Source organism: Lates calcarifer, linkage group LG17, assembly GCF_001640805.2.
Source record: "Lates calcarifer isolate ASB-BC8 linkage group LG17, TLL_Latcal_v3, whole genome shotgun sequence".
Taxonomy (NCBI): domain Eukaryota; kingdom Metazoa; phylum Chordata; class Actinopteri; family Centropomidae; genus Lates; species Lates calcarifer.
Window position 1 is genome coordinate 13,008,826 of NC_066849.1, and position 18,785 is coordinate 13,027,610.

Below are 18,785 nucleotides of genomic sequence, written 5' to 3' on the forward strand. Positions count from 1 at the left end.
AGACTTTGAGAAGTACATGCCTTTCAAAATGTTTTATCATACAGAAGGACATACCCTGTTATAACTGTGTCGTCTTTATTATGTGACTTTAACAACAATCCTTGACTTTAGTTTCCCTGAAATACCTTTGTTTTATTGTTTTTTGACTGCAATTGTAAAGATGGCTGAAAAAAATCATTTTCAAAAGCATCTGAGCCTGCACAACCAAGAGTTACATGGAATTTGCATGAATGACCAGATGAGTTTTTTTTAACCAAAAAAAACCAAAAAAAAACCTAATGTGTTCTGAAAATCTTCCATACATCTGCAGTCTTAAGTGGCATTGCTGGCAATACTAGAAACACTTAACACAGGTAGATACTTGGTCACAGACCCACACAGTATCTTCTGGGACAGAGCCTCTCTCTGTGTCCGTCTCTGAGCTGCAGAGGCATCTCAGGCTTTTTGTGGATGTGAAACTTCACCATTGCCCTCTGCTGTTGAGTGAGTAGCACTGCGAGCAAACAGACGACAGCCTCACAGAACAGACAAAGCTTTCTCTGCTGCTGAGGGCCCTCGACCATCTGGTCTTTGACTGGGGACTCACAAGCAGCCGACTGCCTGCTTATGTGAAGAGCGGCTGGGATGAGAGAGACAGGCAGAGAGCGAGCCATTTGGCCTGGCCGATAATGAATCAAGGACAGATGAATGGATTTCAGGGTCAATCCAGAAAACACCCCGCGATGGTAATAATAGCCGTTCACACAATTTACGCACCTCAGCCTGAGGAGAGGTTCCCATGTGTTTGTGGCTTCAGATCATTGCAACCATTATGTAATGATGGCAAAAAACCCCAGTGACCTGTATTTTTCATGATACTCTTCTGATCATTTTCCCCTGCCCTCATGCACAAGGGGTCAGAAGGTGGGACAGCAACCCTGCAGCTGGTGTGGAATCAGTGTATAACTAAAAGACACATCAGCAGGGGAAATGCTTCCTGACACTGGGGGTTGAACGTGAATATCTGTGAAAGGGTGGTGAAAGGTGAAAGGCTAATTCCCTTTCTCTACCTCTGGCCCGCTACCTGTTAACTACATTACACATAGATAGACTATTGTTGTCATGGTAACAATCTATTCAAGTAGTACTATAACTTGCTACTCTCACGTGACTCCAGTACAGTTTCATTTTGCATATTTCAGTTACCTCTTCGTCTTTAGTATTGACGTCCACTGTCTGGGAGCTGATGGCCTTGCTGATGTGGTCGATGTTGTTTTCTCTGCAGTAGTCAAAGATGTTTTTATCCTCTTCCCTAAGAGTGATAGAGAAATTGAAACAGAAAGAGAGAGAGAGAGAAAGACGGGAAAACATATAGTCAACTTTATTTTTTGGACCATCATTTGTAGTTATAGAATCAGATGACTTTGCTTTGGTTTTACTTATATTATACTTTGAGAGATCTGTCTGAGATTTCAGCGAGTCTCTACCACAACACAATGAAGGTGAAAGGAATTTTATTTGTGGTGCTCATGGCTTTAAAAAAATATATTGTGACAAATGAACAGCTCCATTTCTTTCTGCATTCACCATCCTGGTTATGCTGAATAATCCACAGGGCTCACTGTGAACAATTTTCATCACAACTACTTTCTACAGAAGAAAAGCCCCCTATGAAAACCACCAACAATATCCTGCTTTGTCTATTATCCAGATGTTTTGAGGGTTTTGTTGGAAATTTTCAATGCTGTTGGCACCAGGAGCCAAACTCCATTCACCTCTATTGCACAGGTTGGTGGCAGAAATGCAGCATGTACAGCATGTCTCAAAACCAGGGCAAAAATAAGTCTACAGTACTCCACGGTATCTGCATGGCTAGAAAGTGAGGTGAGTTAGAAACTGTATTTTTTAATGTAATTTGGGTGGATCTGCCCTTGATCTTCTTTTACATGCTTCAAGTGTGTGCGCACCTAAGGAAGCAAGCCTTATGTTACTACAGTATTTACTTATCAAACACACAGACGAAACAGATAACACCAACACATAACTACTCTCCATGTCTGACACACAAGCTGCCACCGCACGTGCCTCATCCCACGGGAACACTGACATACAACACACACACACACACACACACACACACACACACAGACACACACAGTGGCACCATCCCAACACTGATTATATCTCTGTGTCTCTAATCACCTCCTGGCATTGGGGACAGGAGTGAGTGCTGGGGGGAAGACAGGGTGCAGCGGCGGTGGTGGTGGAGGGCTGCTGGGTGAGGGGGAGAGAAGGGGCGAAATCTCATTTAGAGCTTTACGCCTTCCCCTCCCGCTTAACCATGCTGGCCATTCAGATTAATTGAATTTAGTGCTCTATTGTCTGTCAGAAAACCCCACATCCCCGCCGCAACTGCACCACTCCCACGCAGTAAGTCTGTCGTCCCCAAGGCCAAATCCCCCAGTTCCCGTCTGCGACGCCTGCTAGCTCTGCTGCACTGGGCCTTACAGGTCCCACGCCACGCGCACACACACCCACGGCTCCAGCCACACAGGAGCCACTGTGGGCTGTTGCTCTAATAAGACTGAGGATGTTGTTTAGGTTGGTGGGGAGAACATGGCCTTAATGTCAAAGTTACAAACTTCGATTACCGAGTTTGGCAGTATATACTGATCGAGGAGCTCAAGTTTACTGTCAAGTGACATGAGAACATAACCCTAGAGATGTCATTGCGACAATGCTGGCCTAAAGTTGGAGACTAAAATGTTAAATGTAAAGCCTGCATTACTAACTGGGTTTATCCACCAGGCAGAGAAGGCCTAATAAAGATGTCATTGAGTTGTGTTTTAGAAAGTGTTGGATATAGTGTTTTTGGGAGGGTTTTGGGTTTTTTAAAAACTCAACAGTGTTGCTATACTAAATTGCCCCTTTAATTTGGCAATCTGTTTTATTATCTTACTGAAATTAAAGCTGCAATATTAACAGGGATGATACATCCACTGGCCAAGTTCAATACAAATGCCAACATTTTGCTCAGAGAATCACAGTAGTACAATAGGAGTACTTACTCCAAACACAGCTGGATCAGCTACAACTTAAAACTACACCCAGGAGAGATAAACCTTTCCTGCTCACAATCAGCACATTTAATTGTTTACTGTGAGAATCCAGCTCCAAAATTGATACTAACTGCAGACACAAAGTTCTTTAATGAACCTCTGCACTTCCCTTTCTTCATCTTTTCATCTGCATGCTTTTCCTTTCTCTCTCTCACTTCTCTCGTTCCTCCCCCCCTCTCTCCCCCTGCCGTTTCCTCATCAGCCTGTGATGAATTATGAATAACTCATTACACTTTTATCACAGCTAGGTTATGTATGAGCACATTCATTTGCATACTCCTGATTACCAGCACTATGTTTATTCATGAGTCTTCACACTGGGCCACACCCACTTCCTTGTCTGATGGCCACAGTGACCCCAAGTGTCCCTGATGTGTGGTCGCCATCCGTCTCCCCCGGCAACTAATCAATAGGCCAGCTCATCAGTCTTTCGTCGATGGTTGGACGGGGCTGGCCTGACTGGTGCATGACACATGCTCACATATATAGAGCACACACACACACACAGCTGAGTGTGTAGTGTTAATGTTATATAATATACACAATCACTAATATACCCTCATTTATGAATGTACACACATAAGTCACACCTGTATACAGTCTGTGCGACAGTAAGAAAACACATGAATCCACACACACACACACACACACACACACACACACACACACACAAACAACCAGGCTATAAACAAACAAATGATTAATGAGGGTCCTATAAACGACGTGACATCAACAGCGCTGCAGTGCATGCTGGGAAGGTCACAGGCTACTCTGTCTTCACAACAGCTCGGGTACCAAAGGTTTTGTATGTGTATGTGACTCTATATATGTATCTATATATAGGTGTGGGTGTGTGTGGGTGTGACTACTATGCGGTCACATGTGTGTGTCCAGTCTGGTGTACTGGCAGATATGTCCTTCATCCATCAGGCTAAACTGGCCACAGTGGTGGAGAACACTCATCTACCTGGCCTGAGCTTCAGTGATCAACACCATGTCCACACCATCCATCACACACACACACACACACACACACACACACACAATCTGTCATCACATCCCCTATAGGACGCTGGTCTACACTCTCAACATGGCTGAGCTCCATGGACGTATGAGAAACAAAGAGAACTCAAATAACTCAGCGCTGGCTTCCAGCAAAGTGTCCAGACAACAAAACCTCCTGTGTTTATCAGAATCCTTTTTCAAGATGGGTGAGAGAATTACAAATGTAGCATTCAAAGCCTCCTCAATCACACACTGATCAGCTCAGTAGCCCAGGGATATTGCTAATCAATCCAGCTTTTGTCGATACACACACATACACACACTCTAAGCTCGAGATGAGCACTGAGCAATGCAATTAACTCTGTCTGGTTAACAGGTGCTTAGCTGTTTAATATGGAGTGGGTCTGTGTATGTGTATGTGTATGTGTGTGTGTGTGTGTGTGTGTGAGAGAAAAAGGAAATTGAAATGCAGCAGAGCAGTGAGTGTGACAGTTCCGGCAGGTTGTGCATGGATTCGAATGCAATCGCGTCGACGTATAGCGGCAAGTGTATGTTTATGTGTGCACACATGTGCATAGGTGTGTGTACGTGCCGTGTTAATGACTTCCTCCTTCCCACTTTCCCTCGGGGCAATGCTGCAACTGGATATCACCAAGGGGAGCGCCATTCTGGGAAACCTGCTGTACCTGCCTCCCTCTGCTGTATCCAGCCTGTCTTCATCACTCCACCCCACCCCACCCACCCCACCGGACTACCCCCCGAATCGCAGTGTAATTAAAAAGGGGAGACTCTGGCCGCCTCTTCCCAAGACCGTGCATACTAATCACACGCAGCCATTTAGGAGGAAAACCTGCAGGATTCACACATCTCATTTTCATCTCCAAAAGAGCTCTTTTTTCATTGAAATGAAGATGAGGTTTTTAAGCTTGAGTAAGTCTGCCAGGCAGAAGTAAATGGAAAATATATTTCATTAACATAAATCAGAACTGTATGACGTCTCCGGGCCCTAACTGCAGTTACGGTCTGTTGAATATAATCAAATACAGCAACGAGAGCATTGGTTAACAATGCCAGACTCAGACTCAGTTGACCTAAGCATTAAATAAGTGGTGATTCACAACTGGGGGGAAAAAAGCTGAGTCTGTTCAAGCACCCTGGAGATCTGGGAAAGGCTTTTAGATGCTTTGGCATCTGAAAACACAACTTAAGTACACAGAGTTGAGAAAGAGAGTGTGTGAGGTGTGTACAGAGTCAACAATGCACAATGTGTGTCTGTGAAACTCTTTAAGATGCTTACTGCCAGTCCCTGCATAATAGATGTCACGGGTGGTTTCTGATGGATACTTGTGTGTGTGTTTTTTTTGTTGCTTCTGATGTAAGTACCTGATCATCTCCTCCTGGTATAGAGAGCTGACTGCTGCTCCTCCGAAGCCTGTTCTCCTCTCTGTTCCTTGTCTTTCCTGTCAATTAAAAACAGTCCAACATTAAAGAGCAATATCCACCTTATACACAGTCAAAATGTGTACAGATGTCAGTCACTGTTAACTTACTTATTGATCAGAAATTGATAGTGTCGCTAGCCTAGTCTAGTTTGTTTGTCAGTTCTGCAGCCTGTGTTACCATCCCATATGGACAGAGACACTGGCTTTACTGTTTTTTGTGCTCAACGCAATACAATGGGGCTGGGTTAACCCATTCACCATGAATGGCTTTACCTATAGCCCTTCACCTACAGCCTTTGCAAAGCTGCCACAGGACAGACATAAAGTTGAGAATGTGCAATTTTCAGACACGGGTCTCTGGGGTTTTAGACGTGACCTCACTGGCAACAAATATCCAATAACATGCAACAGAACAACATAAAATATATTGCGCCTTATTTTGTGACTGTTGTTAATCTTTTGTGTTTTCATGGAATTCCATTTTACAATCAGTCCGGCCAAGACTTTATTACCCAGCCTATTCTTCGCTGACCAACCTCGACTCACAAAAGAACCCACACAAATCTGATTTCAGAAAATGGGGAGAGTGGGGGAAGAACATGACAAGCGAAGCAAAACAACCGTGCGTGCACTTTTGGGACAACGTAATTCACTTCAGAAACTCAGAATATTCGCTGATGCACTGGCCCTGTTCCTCTGCAGTGTAATGTAATATAAAGCCAGTGTCTGCTCAACAATTGAGACAGGAACAGAGGTCAAATTCTACCTATTATTCTCTCCCCTGCCTCCCTGTCTATGCACTTCTACTTACACCATTTTAACTGTGCTTCCAAAAGAATAGCTGCCGCCATGCTAAGGTGCTTTGTTAACACTAATACAATCAGCTTCTTTTCAGGGGGGCCATTTGTGCGTTCGCTGGCCTGTCTGCTGAGCTCTCTCCTGGCATTGTGTGGCTTTGGGGCAGAGTCAGCGAGTATTGCCCTGCGGCGTGGTTGAAGACAAAAACAATGTGTCAGGGTTGGACATGTGGTTGACAGTGACACTATTAAAATGACATAAATGTGGACAGAGAGCAAAGAAAGAGGAGGGATAGGGGCAATAATAGAATGAAGAGGTTAAAGAAGAAAAGAGGTTGGGGGAAAGATTAGTAGAGGAAACGCAGATAGCACAGAGGTGAACAATGAGGAAGGGAGGAAGAGGTGAGGGAAAGCAGACAATGGAAAGAAAGAATGTGACTGTGACTCCATCCCCACTCCATTTAGAGAGTATATTACACTTGTAGAAGGAATCCAGGTGTCAAGCTTTCCATTTTAGTGATGCTGTTTTCACTTAATCACGAGCCAACACCAGGGATTACATTTACGTTAAGGTAGGTTGTGGTGGTTACAACCATTACAACTAGGTATACAAAAATATACATAAATAAAACATATATTATGACAGACTTTTAAACCAAGCCCTCAACTTACCTAAAAACTGCAGCCTGAAAGAGTTCGTTTTACTCTCTAATATCAAATAAAGTTTCAGGCCATCAAACTTTATCTAGCTTGATTAAATAATGGAAATTCGCCAAACTTAGCAGACTGGTCAAGTCTTCTCTAAAATGATGTGGACTAAATTTAGAAAACAATTTCCTTAATGTTGGCCTCAATCTCATCTCAATTTTAGAACATTGTTTTTTGAAATAAAATGCTATAAAATACCCTAACTGTATAAATTAGTAGCCTCTGACAATAAATTTTGAAGGAATGCTAAACACCTACTGCTGCCAACTGCTGTAAACTTCACTGGTCACTGAGCTTTATTTAGCTTAGTGTACTTTAGATCATCCTTTGAAAATGGATCCTTAAAAGCTGACACTTTCGTGTCACTTTGTGAACAGTATCTCCCCTATAATCATGCGCATCAATCAGTTGGCCTGGTTCAATGCAAGAATATTTACTTGGCACACATTTTGACATTAACATCACGCCTGACAGGTTTGTTCTTCTTAGTGTTCCATTAATAATACTCTTCAGACAGTCTCAGACAGTACAAAGCTGTTGTTGTAACTGAATGCTTGTGCCCCAACGGACAGCCTGTCCATGGCAACACAACTCTCATGACAGTCCAATGACTCGACACAGGAGTGTGTAGGGATGTAAACAAACTCTCTTATGTCACCATACACAGAGGCACATCTCGACAGCCATCTCTGACAGTTCCTTGCATTATTCATACCCCAAAATGTCAGCTATTGAGGACGACAACATAATTTCCTCATGTATTTTTCATGCTACAAGTGAAGAATAAAGAGCCACTGAAGGGCCTAAGACAAAATGACACTGTGACACTGACCTCTACTGGAAAAAACACTGCACTGCATCCTAAAGGGGGAAATATGACATTGGATGTTTCTATATTTGTCATCATTTTCCTCACCATGGAGTAGAGATGAGTTGAACACTTGTGTATATTTTAAATACTTCTAAAGGCTTGTCTTAGTACAAAGTGCCAGATTGGTGGGATTTCAGCAACATTTTTCTTATCAGGTAGGCAAGGTAGAGGTTTACAGAATACACAAGTCCAGGGCTTCTGGCCAATACTCTCTGACTGGATCATATGATTAACTCCAACAACACTGCCTTTTAAACAGGACAAACAAATTGCTGCAAACAAGATAAGTATATATTTCACCAATTCTGCATGTCACTTAGCATCTGTGATGTTCACATCATTGATTTAAAGAGTTTTATTAAACCTTCCTATATGTACTATTATATAAACTTACTGGAATCCATTATAATACAAGAAGGAGGAGAGTAACTCAAAGTTGTATAGCATAGTACATTTGATGCATTTGTGGGAATCAGCTGTAACTTCTCAGAAATGGTTGTCATTACTTTTGTGTTGCCTTCAGGGTCCAACACGTTGACACAGGAAATGTACTCCTGCATTGCCTGCTCGGCATCCATGTCTCCAAGCTGCTTCCAGGCTTGCCTGTAAGGATATCATAATAATTGTCATCAACATGATCATCATTATTCTTATCTGTACTGGGTATTGTAATAATTTACAAAAAAATATCTCTCTCTCACACATACACACAAAGTTGGTCCAATTGTACTACACCCCACAATAACAAACTCACTCATGTACGGTATGTCTACAACTATGTGCAAACCATTTATTATAACATGAACACCAAGTTTAGGCTACATACCATTTTCTTTGCCCTTCAAAGTCGAAGAAGCCAGGCTTTGGTGTATTGCACTTTCCCACTTTGACCTGTAAACACAACAAGTGTAAATGATGCGGCTGATTTAAATAGGCCTAATGACACCAAATGGCAAAATATGTGAATTTCCCGTGCGGATTAATAAAGTATCTATCTACTCTAATCTAATTTAATCTAAGCTATGGGCTTGAGCCCTCAGTCAAAAATCAAAGAAACGTGAATGTTGAGTATTTAGTATCATTGCATATGGTTTTCATGTACAGCCGCATGCAGCTAGCACTTGAGGGCTTGAAATCGGCCTACACGACCACAGCGCCATTCAATCCGACTCTCACCTGTTTGTAGCGGGCATACAGGTACAGCAGCTGGTCCCTACTGGCCGTCTGAGCCAGATCTCGTACGCGGTCGGCTGCAGAGTCAAACTCCCTCTCCAGCTCCTCTCCCTCCAGTCGGTCCCCCATTTCCATGGCGCTGCAATCAAATTTTCCCAAACCAAGGTCCGAGTCGGAGTCTGAGCCTGCTCCGCCGAGGGGCTCCCCTGTGTCGGGCCGGGCTGGGTCTGTACCTGAGCCCGTCGCAGTGTCCGGAGAGGACGACGGCGACCCAGAAGCCATTGTTATTGTTGTTTATAGCGTAGCGCCGGACACGACGAGCGCCGCGGATCCGTATGAAAAATATTAAAAGCGAACGGAGAGCAGCTGCCGGGTAAATGTTTTTGAAGTATTTCAGCAACCGTTTTGTTTTTTAATCCGTTATCGTTGAGAAACCGTGACAGCCGGATCTGTTTCTCCCGTTGGTCCGTCTCTGGTACAGTCAAATAAAATCCTCGGCTAAACTTCCTGTTAGCAAGAAAGGTTCCGGTTGCTTTCCTGTCTGGGCTTCGCGGTGGTCCATCGGTAAGAAAGAAACACGCCAAACGACAAAACAAAGACAGAGAAAGACTCTGAAATCGTTGCTTTATTTGGGTATATCAATGTATTTAAATAAGGTAACATGGTACATGAAAATAAAAACATCTGCGTGCGTTTGTGTGCTTATGGTGTGCATGGTAACTACTCAGTTAACTGACAACAGTAAATATTAAAGCCAACGTTAGTGCCAGTGGCTAGCCCACTGCTACTTAAACATTTTCAAAAGTCAAAAAGGTGGTTTGATAATGTGTTCAAATATAAATGATCAACCCTTTATTTGTTATTTTTCATAGCGTTACAAACTGCCAACAAGGTCATTTTTGATATGTAACCTAAGTTTCGCTTGTTAGCTTATTAAGGTTAGCTTTATGTTTGCCTGGTGAACTCTGCAGCCTTTTATCGCCGGTGAATTTTATTTGGTCCTCAGTTGCCTCAGCTTTACGACTGACTACTCGTTTATTTACTTTTATGTCCAACATGAGTCGAGTTTGTCCAACTTCTGTTTTAATTTTCAGGTCGATTGATTGATTGATTGATAGATATTCTACTGCCGGTCAACACGATGCCTCTTTCATTTCTGAATTTGAAACTTTTGACAGCTGTTGCGAAGTAGCTAAATTACACGAGTTGCTGACAAAATGCAACAGCGCAATTTGTCCAGCAGATGCTGCTGTTGGCACAATGATGAGTTATCACCTGTTATGTCTCTGCAGCAGAATGACTGGCTGTCCCATCATGAGTTTCAACAAAACAAAACTGGATTGAATTAAGAACTGGCTGGGAAATTTTTAAACCAGACAAGTTAATTAAACTATTCTAAAAGCAACATGTTTTATAAGCGTATGTCTAGTTTTGGTCTGATTACCTTTGCCGTAAGGTAATCATAGGGGCAATATAATGAGATCCCTTTGAAACATCCTGCAAGTAATGGTAGCCTATTAAGTTCTCTTAAAACTCGCTGCTTTTCCAGAGCATAAGAAAGACTTCCTCATTAAAATAGGCATCCTATAATTCGTTGTCCCATTTCCAGATAAACTGTAGAAATAAACAGGACTTATGCTTATCCATAACTCGAATAACGGCTAGTAAGAGAGAGACAAAGAGATGAGAACAGTGGATTATAATTTAAAAGAGCATGTTTCCAGTCATTAGAGGCGATGTGCTATTTAAACTGAGTTTCCACTATAAGCTGGAAACTGAACATAAACTAAATGTAGCCTATTACTGTTAGAATATAGGGTGTAACTGTATCCCCTCTTTGATTGCAGACACACAACAACAGCAACAACAAACCTCTCAGACGACGGCACCTCAGACAAAAACTACTCAATCAAGTGGGGTGCAGAAGGTGAGGGGGTCCTTGGCCGCACTGCCAACACTTTAAACAGGAGGTCCCAACAACGCCCGGTGCCACTGCGCGCTCTGCTGACGCAACCACGTCGCTGTGGCTCAATGCGATGGCGGACCGCAGTGTCCCCAGACCTGCCCAGGGAGGGACGGAGCAAAGTCACTGAGCCACTCTCACCGGCTCTCCGCTACACACGCTGCCATCCGACCACCTGTTAAAAAGACGGGCTGCTGTGTCGTTGCCGTCCCCTCCAGTGAAATAGTATGTGGGACGGGATCTGCGCAGGGGAGTGCACTGACCGGGACGAGACAGAAGTGGAGTGAAGACAGGGGAGCGGAGTGCGCCGGGCTGACGCGCCGCATGTTGATCCAGCAAGTTGACTGACATTACAAAAAGTCGCGTCGACGGGGAAGGGGACAGCCGCTTTCGGATTTAACGGAGGTTTGAGGGGGACACTTGTTCCGGCAAAATGAAATTCGCGGAGCATCTTTCGTCCCACATCACTCCTGAGTGGAGGAAACAGTATCTTCAGTATGAGGTAAAGTGAAATTTATCTTGTGTTTGAAATAAAAGCATTGTGGATGTGGGTATGGCCGAAACTCCAACAAATACATCACATTTACTTGGAAATTATTCCAAGAAACTATAAGATAAGAGTCATTATTAACTAAGGAAAACATTTAAAGCCTTCTTAAATATGTATTTTTTTAGTTTCAGTATAGCCTGCTCCTGAGAGCCATAAACGACGGGAAAGATAAGGGATGCCCTATTGTTTATGGAGGGGAAAATTGACTGCGGTTGTTAAGAGCCGTTGGGAGCATTCAATGTTTATTATTGGTGTTTGCTGAGTTTACAACACCTAAATATGAGCAGAACGAGCAGTTTACTGAACAAATGAGTGTGTTTCATACTGGGAAAAAAATCTACAAAATAAATTAGTTCTTTATTTGAAGTATTTTGGAAATGTTTTAATGAATAATTTCTTTAGCTTTATTGTGTATTATTTATTTTTTTATAGTTGCAAAACAAATATTTGTGCCTTTGATTTAAATGAAATTTTATTTTTTTTTTTTGTGCCATTGTGCCTCTTGTCTTGTTTGTTCATAATTTAACAGAGGGGATATACAGAAAAAAAGGGGGGGTGGGAGGGGGTTTATTGCCTATTGCTGTAATTGTACCAAAGCTGACCCTCTTTGAATTATGTTTAATTATGTTATTATGTTGCAACAATCCAACTGAAAGCAAGGGTAGTCTCCCAGGTATCAATTACTGGTTGTTGCAAAATTTCAAATTTGCATCTCTAATTATTCATCGAGCTTTGGTAAAAAGATATAGACATCATATATTATTTTTATCTAGATGTAGGTATCATTAATATTTTGCACAGTTTAACAGAAGTGGTTTTCTCTTGGAATCAGCCTGGAGGACTCATCTAACAGGATATTCTATTTGGTTCCTGAGGTCTGGATTTAGGGAGATCTTTGTTTGCACACATGGTCTTTGTTGGGTAGTGTACAGCGCTTGAGGAGTATTTTATTTTCACACCCCACTTCTTACTGGCTCTACATTAAGAGCTTTAGTGCAGACATGCAGTGACAGGACAGGCTGCTCCGTTCCATTTAGCTCTATGAATTATAGACAAAGACCCTGTTCTCTTCAACCCCAGCAACCTTCATCCCAGACTCAACAGAAGCTCACTGCACCGGTTTTATTTTGGAAACATGCCCTGGATATTACTATAAGTCAGATAACTGCTGCAGCAGACATTTGGATCTGTCCAGCCTGACATGAATGATATGTTGTCATCAGTGTGTAGTAAAAACATCCTCAGGCAACATAATTCAAATGGGGAAAAACATTAAATAGGTGTCCAATATGTAATAGGTAGAGGACAACTCAACTGTATGGTTTTATTTTCATTGGTTATTAACATACATGTGCAGCCTTTCAGGGGTCTTTGTGTGTAGAGACTGCCGCACAGTGAGCCCAGGGACAGATGCATGGCCATACCAGCCATTTTACACCTCCAGTCTTTGCCTCGGTTCTCACTGACCTGAGATGGATGGTGATAGATTTTCTCTGTCATCTGCGTGCATCAGTGTTGTTCAGTTTTATTAGATATAATAATCTTCAAGTGACATTAAAGTTTTGATATTATGGTATTTTATCAATCCATCCTAATCAGTAACTTCCAATAGAGGCACTCTAATTCCTAAAAATGGTTTCAAGAGCCGATTGCTACCTAATAATTTTAGATATATCTAAGGATGCATTATTACTTGATTAACTGTTTTTTGTGAGCAGGAAAGATTGATGGACCAGTCTGTATCTGCAAAAGAAATACATTATTTTACATTAATTTCTATAAAAATTTGAAGCTAAACAATAAGTCTCATGTGAACACAACTGTAATCGATCATTGATACATGATTCACATGGAGCCGATGCCTTTGTTTTCCTTTTCTTTTCCCCGAAATCCAGCCTATACAAACATATTGTTGTCACATGTGTAGCTATTGAATTATGTAGACCTGGTGGATTGCTCTCCTATTCATACAGTTTTTATTCTTCCTCAAATCTGAATTATATATAGGTATTGCAGCGAGGACGGGTTTGTGAGTATTTGTGTTTTTGCGGCTGCCTTCAGTCTTTGTCTGACCTCTGTAAACACATTACCTCCTGAGTGGGTGGGGCAGGGAGAGATCAGGGAGACAGCCCATACCTACAGATGATGGACATCTCACTCAAGGCTTTCATGCCCTGAGAAACCAGTAAAGAGGCAAGGACAAACATAAAGTTATATTCAGAGAATAAACTTTAGTGAAGTGGGTCAGAGAGATAAAACAGACTTTAAAAGAAGTCAATTTTAATGTCAGCCTGGATTTGCTGCTGTTGTGGTGAAACATAAGCGGTTCAGGGACCAGTGCAGATATCTTGAAGTGCATTCAGCAAACATTCAGTTATTCCATACAGTGGTAGTCACCATAAACAGACTCCAATGTATGTATTTTGCATTAGGTGTTTCAGTGGCCACTGTGCCCGACACAACTGCTGTGTAGTAATTCAGTTGTCTGTCTATTGACACAGTGACATAGCACAGGTCATTTTTTCTGCAGTGGCTGTTTCTGTGGTGTATGCAATATTACAGCTGCCCACGTCCAAACCGACTGTGGTTTGAAGTGATATTATTGCCTTTGTGTGGTAGTTGGATTAATTAACCTGCTGCCCAGTTTTCGCTCTCCTCCCTATTTTTGGAGCACGCGCTATTGTGTGGAAATCTGTGCGCTGCCTATTCAGATTGGTCAGCTGGTTTCTATGCAGATGAGAAGGATGCGGCAAAGTGGCTGTTCCAGCAAATACAAGCTTTAGTTAGTGCGGCACTTCATCTGAATGTGGAGGCATTGACAAGGCGATTGAGTGATAGAGTAATTAGGTGTGTGCTTTATCCTGTGGGATTGTGGTTATAAACCTGTATGCTAAACAGCTGTTTGGTATGGAGGTGTGCATGTCCTGTCGATTCCAGAGGCTTGTGCCAGAGGGCAGGGGATGTGGACTGATAAGTGGAGAGAGGATTTGTCTTTAAATGTGATAGTTATTAAGTCTAAACATATTAAAAGCATTTTATAAACTCAGCAACAGTTGGAGTTTACTTTCTGCTTCCCACTTTAATTTCTCTACGTGCCCGAGGGTTTTTCATACAAAGACAAACTTGCATGAATTACAGCATGTAAAATAATTCTGTGCGGCAACAGTGGAATTTAAATGTGTGTTGTATAACTGTGTATTGGACAGTACAGGTATAAAGAAAGACTGAAAGGTAGATGCAGGTGTGTGTGTGTGTGTGTGTGGGCGGGAGAACAAGGCCACTTATGCATTAATGTCTGCAGTCTAATCACTCGTGTAAGCTTAGACGAAGGGGGAGGAGGAGGAGGGGAGTGCATGTGGAGACGTGCATTTACAATTCAAACTAGCAAAGTGATATTACAGTATGTCGACGAAAAGCAGGTGCCTGTGTGATTTCAGTGAGTGATTGTCGTTTGTTCAAAGGTGAAGCCTTGTCTTTCTCTAATTAAGTTAAGTGATGTAGTTTAAATGTCTAAACAAGCATGGTAAGCTTTGTATTGCGACAGACAAAAAGGAAATGATGCATTAAATATACAGCATCATGTATAGTTTGTGTGATTTATCAGCATGTTCTACAATACGAACATTATGTATACAACAGGCATGGCAACTGCTGAGAGCCCCCCTTTTCTATACCAACCTCCTTCCTTCCATCCTCACCTCGCCGTTCCTCCCCCACTGGGAGGACATCTGGTCCCCGACCAGACCTGCCCTCTGCTCCCCTCCTCCCCTCCCATCATCCCTCCCCTCCCATCCTCTCTACTCCTCTTCCTACATGCAGGGACTCACTTAAATACATGGCAAGGGATTCAAGTGATCCACCACTGGCTTTCTGCTCAAGCCAGAGATCTCTTCAGACTAATAATGCACACTGTGTGATCTCTTTAAGCATGGGGGTAACGATGTCAAGCACCTTAGAGGAGGGATTTGACAATATAGTCGCACAAATATTTTGCTTAGTGTCCACTCAACATATCACGTCTATTAAAAGATTGAATTCCATTGACAGCATTCAATCGACTGGACACTCTACAGTGTCAATCTCAGCTGGACATACTGACAAAAGTCTGGTACTTGTGTTACAGGCATGTCTGGTTTAGTGAGTAAGCATCATCATCACGTTAATGCATGGTCATTCAATCTGATGGCCCCATTAGGCTTGGCTTAGTTATTGTCTACAGGTTTCTCTACTGATTACTGGCAAGCCTGAAGGTTTATCCCATTTCCCCAAAGAGCCACCCAGCCCTGCTTTCCCATCACTGCCATCACCATGGCAATGCCTCCATCTTAATGAACGCCTCCCTGTCTAAATCTGAATGTCTATTTCCCACCTATTAGAAAAGGGGGGAGGGGGAAGGCGTTTTTTGCTCACCAGAGATCAGCCGGGACTGGGCCCTGCTCCAGTGCCGCGTGCACACAGTTGGTCTCCTGTGATCATTATCAGACAAGGTAGAGACAGCCACATACACATGAAATGTTTACCTCTTGGATCAGGCTCCAGTGTCTGAGTCTCGTTGTGCATGTAAATCACAGAGGAACTTAAGTATCAACAATCCAGGCTGCTACTAATGCACAGCAGTTTCTGAGTGGTTTCCACCCACACACAGAATTACTCATACTGCTCTCTCGCCGTCATGTTACAAAAGCAGCAGGTTCTATAGAAACCTGGACAGAGAACGGTTCAATGTGTGCAGAGGACAGGACAGGAAAACATGCAGGTTATCAGATTTGGATGAACAATTTCCTTCTATAACTGTGCATTAGAGCATGATGAGTTGAATGCTGTATGGGAAAATGACCTTGTGAACACACTGACTTACTGTAATGATTCAGCACTAAATAAAACTCCATAAAGTTTCATAGACAGACATTTTTTCTATTTTGTCGGGGGAGTTTAGTTCCACAAATTCCTCACCGAGAAACAGGATTCAGCTCCAGTCTTTTCTCTGATTACCACTGATATGTTCAGATGAGCCAGAGTGCAATTATCTGTCAGTTTCCATTATCTTCAAGATCAATCTTATTGCAGAGAAACAAACCTCATTTAACCACTGCAGCTATCTCTCTCTCTTTCTCTCTCTCTCTCTCCATCACTTGTATCTGTCAGTTTATCTGTCTTCCCCTCACTCTCTGTCTCTTTCCCCAGTCTGCTGTTTAAATTAGAAAGATGTAAGCTTGGATAAAAAACATTGTTCTACACCTGTCTTTGACTCTATCACTGTTTTTTCATCTTCTTCTCTTTTTGCCATCATAATTATTTTAGAAGCCACTGTGTGTTATCCCTCATAGTGTGTAATCTTTTTCCTGGGCCAATGAGAGTTCTGCTGTGTTGCTGTTGCTCTGATTTTTTTTTAAAATCTAAAATCATGCAAAAAGTAAAGAAAAGACATGGAGAAGGGATCTAAAATTTCTTCCCTATGCATTATGAGGAAAAGTCTGTCTGACTGAATTACTATCCAAATTATTACTATCAAGCCTTCACATTTTCACTTCTTCCAGCCTTTGTGTTTCATCTATTTGTGTTTTTTCAGATAGGACAGTGGAGAGACAGGAAACAGGGAGCGAGAGTAGGGAAATGACATGGGGCGGGCCGGGAGTTGATCTGACCAGTGCTGTTATATCTTCACATAAACATCATGATTAAAATGCCAGAGTTGTTCATTATGTTAACAGCTGTGTGGCCGTTGCTATAATCCTCCCATATGGAGACAGTGTTTATTTAGTAGCTCTCAAATGGCTTTAGATTGTTTAAATACAACTATAAACGCAGATGCTGCTAACAATTGTGTATTGCCTCAGGCCCACTGTAATCACTTTACACTTAATCGACTGCTCTAATGTGGCTCTGACTCAGGTGCTTTTGACACTTTGTTGTCTCGTAGATCTAAAACTCATTCCACACTTCATTCATACATCTGTAACTGCTTATTCTATGCATTTATGATGTATTTGGTCAACTTGACATGAATTCTGACATCCAGGCAAAATTACATTCATGTTTTGTGGCATTGGTCTGTGTTTGCAGACAGTTCAGTTGCAGACGTTCTGACCATCTGTATTGTTTCTCTCATTCCCTTGTCAGGCGTTCAAGGAAATGCTGTATGCTGCCCAGGACCAAGCTCCGTCCATAGAAGGTAAGGAGACTCCCTGTTTGCGTAAACAAACCCAGACACACACCCACACTCACACCCACAGATACACACTTCTGTACCCATTGCCCCCTGCTTGGGAGCCTGTTTGGGCATCCCCAGAATAACAGCCCTTCGTCTGCTAAAAATAGGCAATCACTGCTAACACGCTGCCATTCACCCCACAGTCTCTGACTCAACCAGAGTGCAGCCAATTACTAAATCATTACCTTCTATCTCACTATCTTAGCTAACCTGCTTCACATAATGGGCAGCACATGGGAGGAGAAAAGTGCTGAGAAGATAAGTTGAAAGTTTACTGAAGCGGAAAAGTGAAACTTTCTATGTTTGTTGTATACTTACTGTGGCTAAAAAGATGTCTGGGTGCAGGAAGATATGTGGGTTGAAACAATATCCTGGATGTTTTCAGCTGTGTTGAGTTCAGTCTTGAGTGGTACTACTCAACATAGCAGAGATAAGGAAGGCCACTGGCTATAATTAATCTGTGGCATTAGACTGCAAGTGATGTGTGATGAGGAAAGAATGTAAACAATTTGTTTTTATTTTAGACACTGGTTTGTGGATGTAAACAACTTTCTTTAGTTGCAGGCTTGAGACATATTTATGCAGCTCTGTGTATGTACGTGCTGTACGAAAGTGATTTGAGTCTGCGATAGAGTACAAAAAATAGGGCCTGTCCTGAAATATGGCTGCTTGAAAGTGACCTCTGCCATGCTTGCATGTTTGTGTTATGATGTGACGAGCCTGTGTGCTTGAGCCCAAACGTGTGTGTGTGTGTGTGTGTGTGTGTGTGTTTGGTGATTTTTCAGTGTTGTGCAACATGCCCCTCACAGAGCTGCGACTCCCTGTGCTGAGTTCCAGCTGAGCAAGCTTGATGTGAATGGGAGTTATGATGAGATTCTATCCATGAGTGAAGATATAACACACAGTCACAAAGACTCTGTCTCTGCATGTGTGACTAAGCTTCAGGCACAAAGATCAGTTTCAGCCA

The 18,785-nt window shown here is 42.4% G+C and overlaps 2 protein-coding genes across 2 annotated transcripts in view; one reads left to right on the forward strand and one right to left on the reverse strand.

The window, feature by feature from the left end:
• Window positions 1-9,571, reverse strand: part of acbd6 (acyl-CoA binding domain containing 6) — a 30,741-nt gene extending 21,170 nt beyond the window's left edge. Inside the window, exons 1-5 of the mRNA XM_018673314.2 lie at window positions 9,098-9,571; window positions 8,748-8,812; window positions 8,428-8,524; window positions 5,487-5,563; window positions 1,186-1,291 (exon numbers count right to left, since the gene is read on the reverse strand). Coding sequence (XP_018528830.1) covers window positions 1,186-1,291; window positions 5,487-5,563; window positions 8,428-8,524; window positions 8,748-8,812; window positions 9,098-9,376 — 624 coding nt within the window. The 5' untranslated portion in view covers window positions 9,377-9,571. The remainder of the gene's footprint in view (window positions 1-1,185; window positions 1,292-5,486; window positions 5,564-8,427; window positions 8,525-8,747; window positions 8,813-9,097) is intronic.
• A 6-nt stretch (window positions 9,572-9,577) lies between these two features.
• Window positions 9,578-18,785, forward strand: part of xpr1a (xenotropic and polytropic retrovirus receptor 1a) — a 69,806-nt gene continuing 60,598 nt past the window's right edge. Inside the window, exons 1-3 of the mRNA XM_018673313.2 lie at window positions 9,578-9,658; window positions 10,942-11,559; window positions 17,728-17,779. Of these exons, the coding sequence (XP_018528829.1) occupies window positions 11,491-11,559; window positions 17,728-17,779 (121 nt within the window). The 5' untranslated portion in view covers window positions 9,578-9,658; window positions 10,942-11,490. The remainder of the gene's footprint in view (window positions 9,659-10,941; window positions 11,560-17,727; window positions 17,780-18,785) is intronic.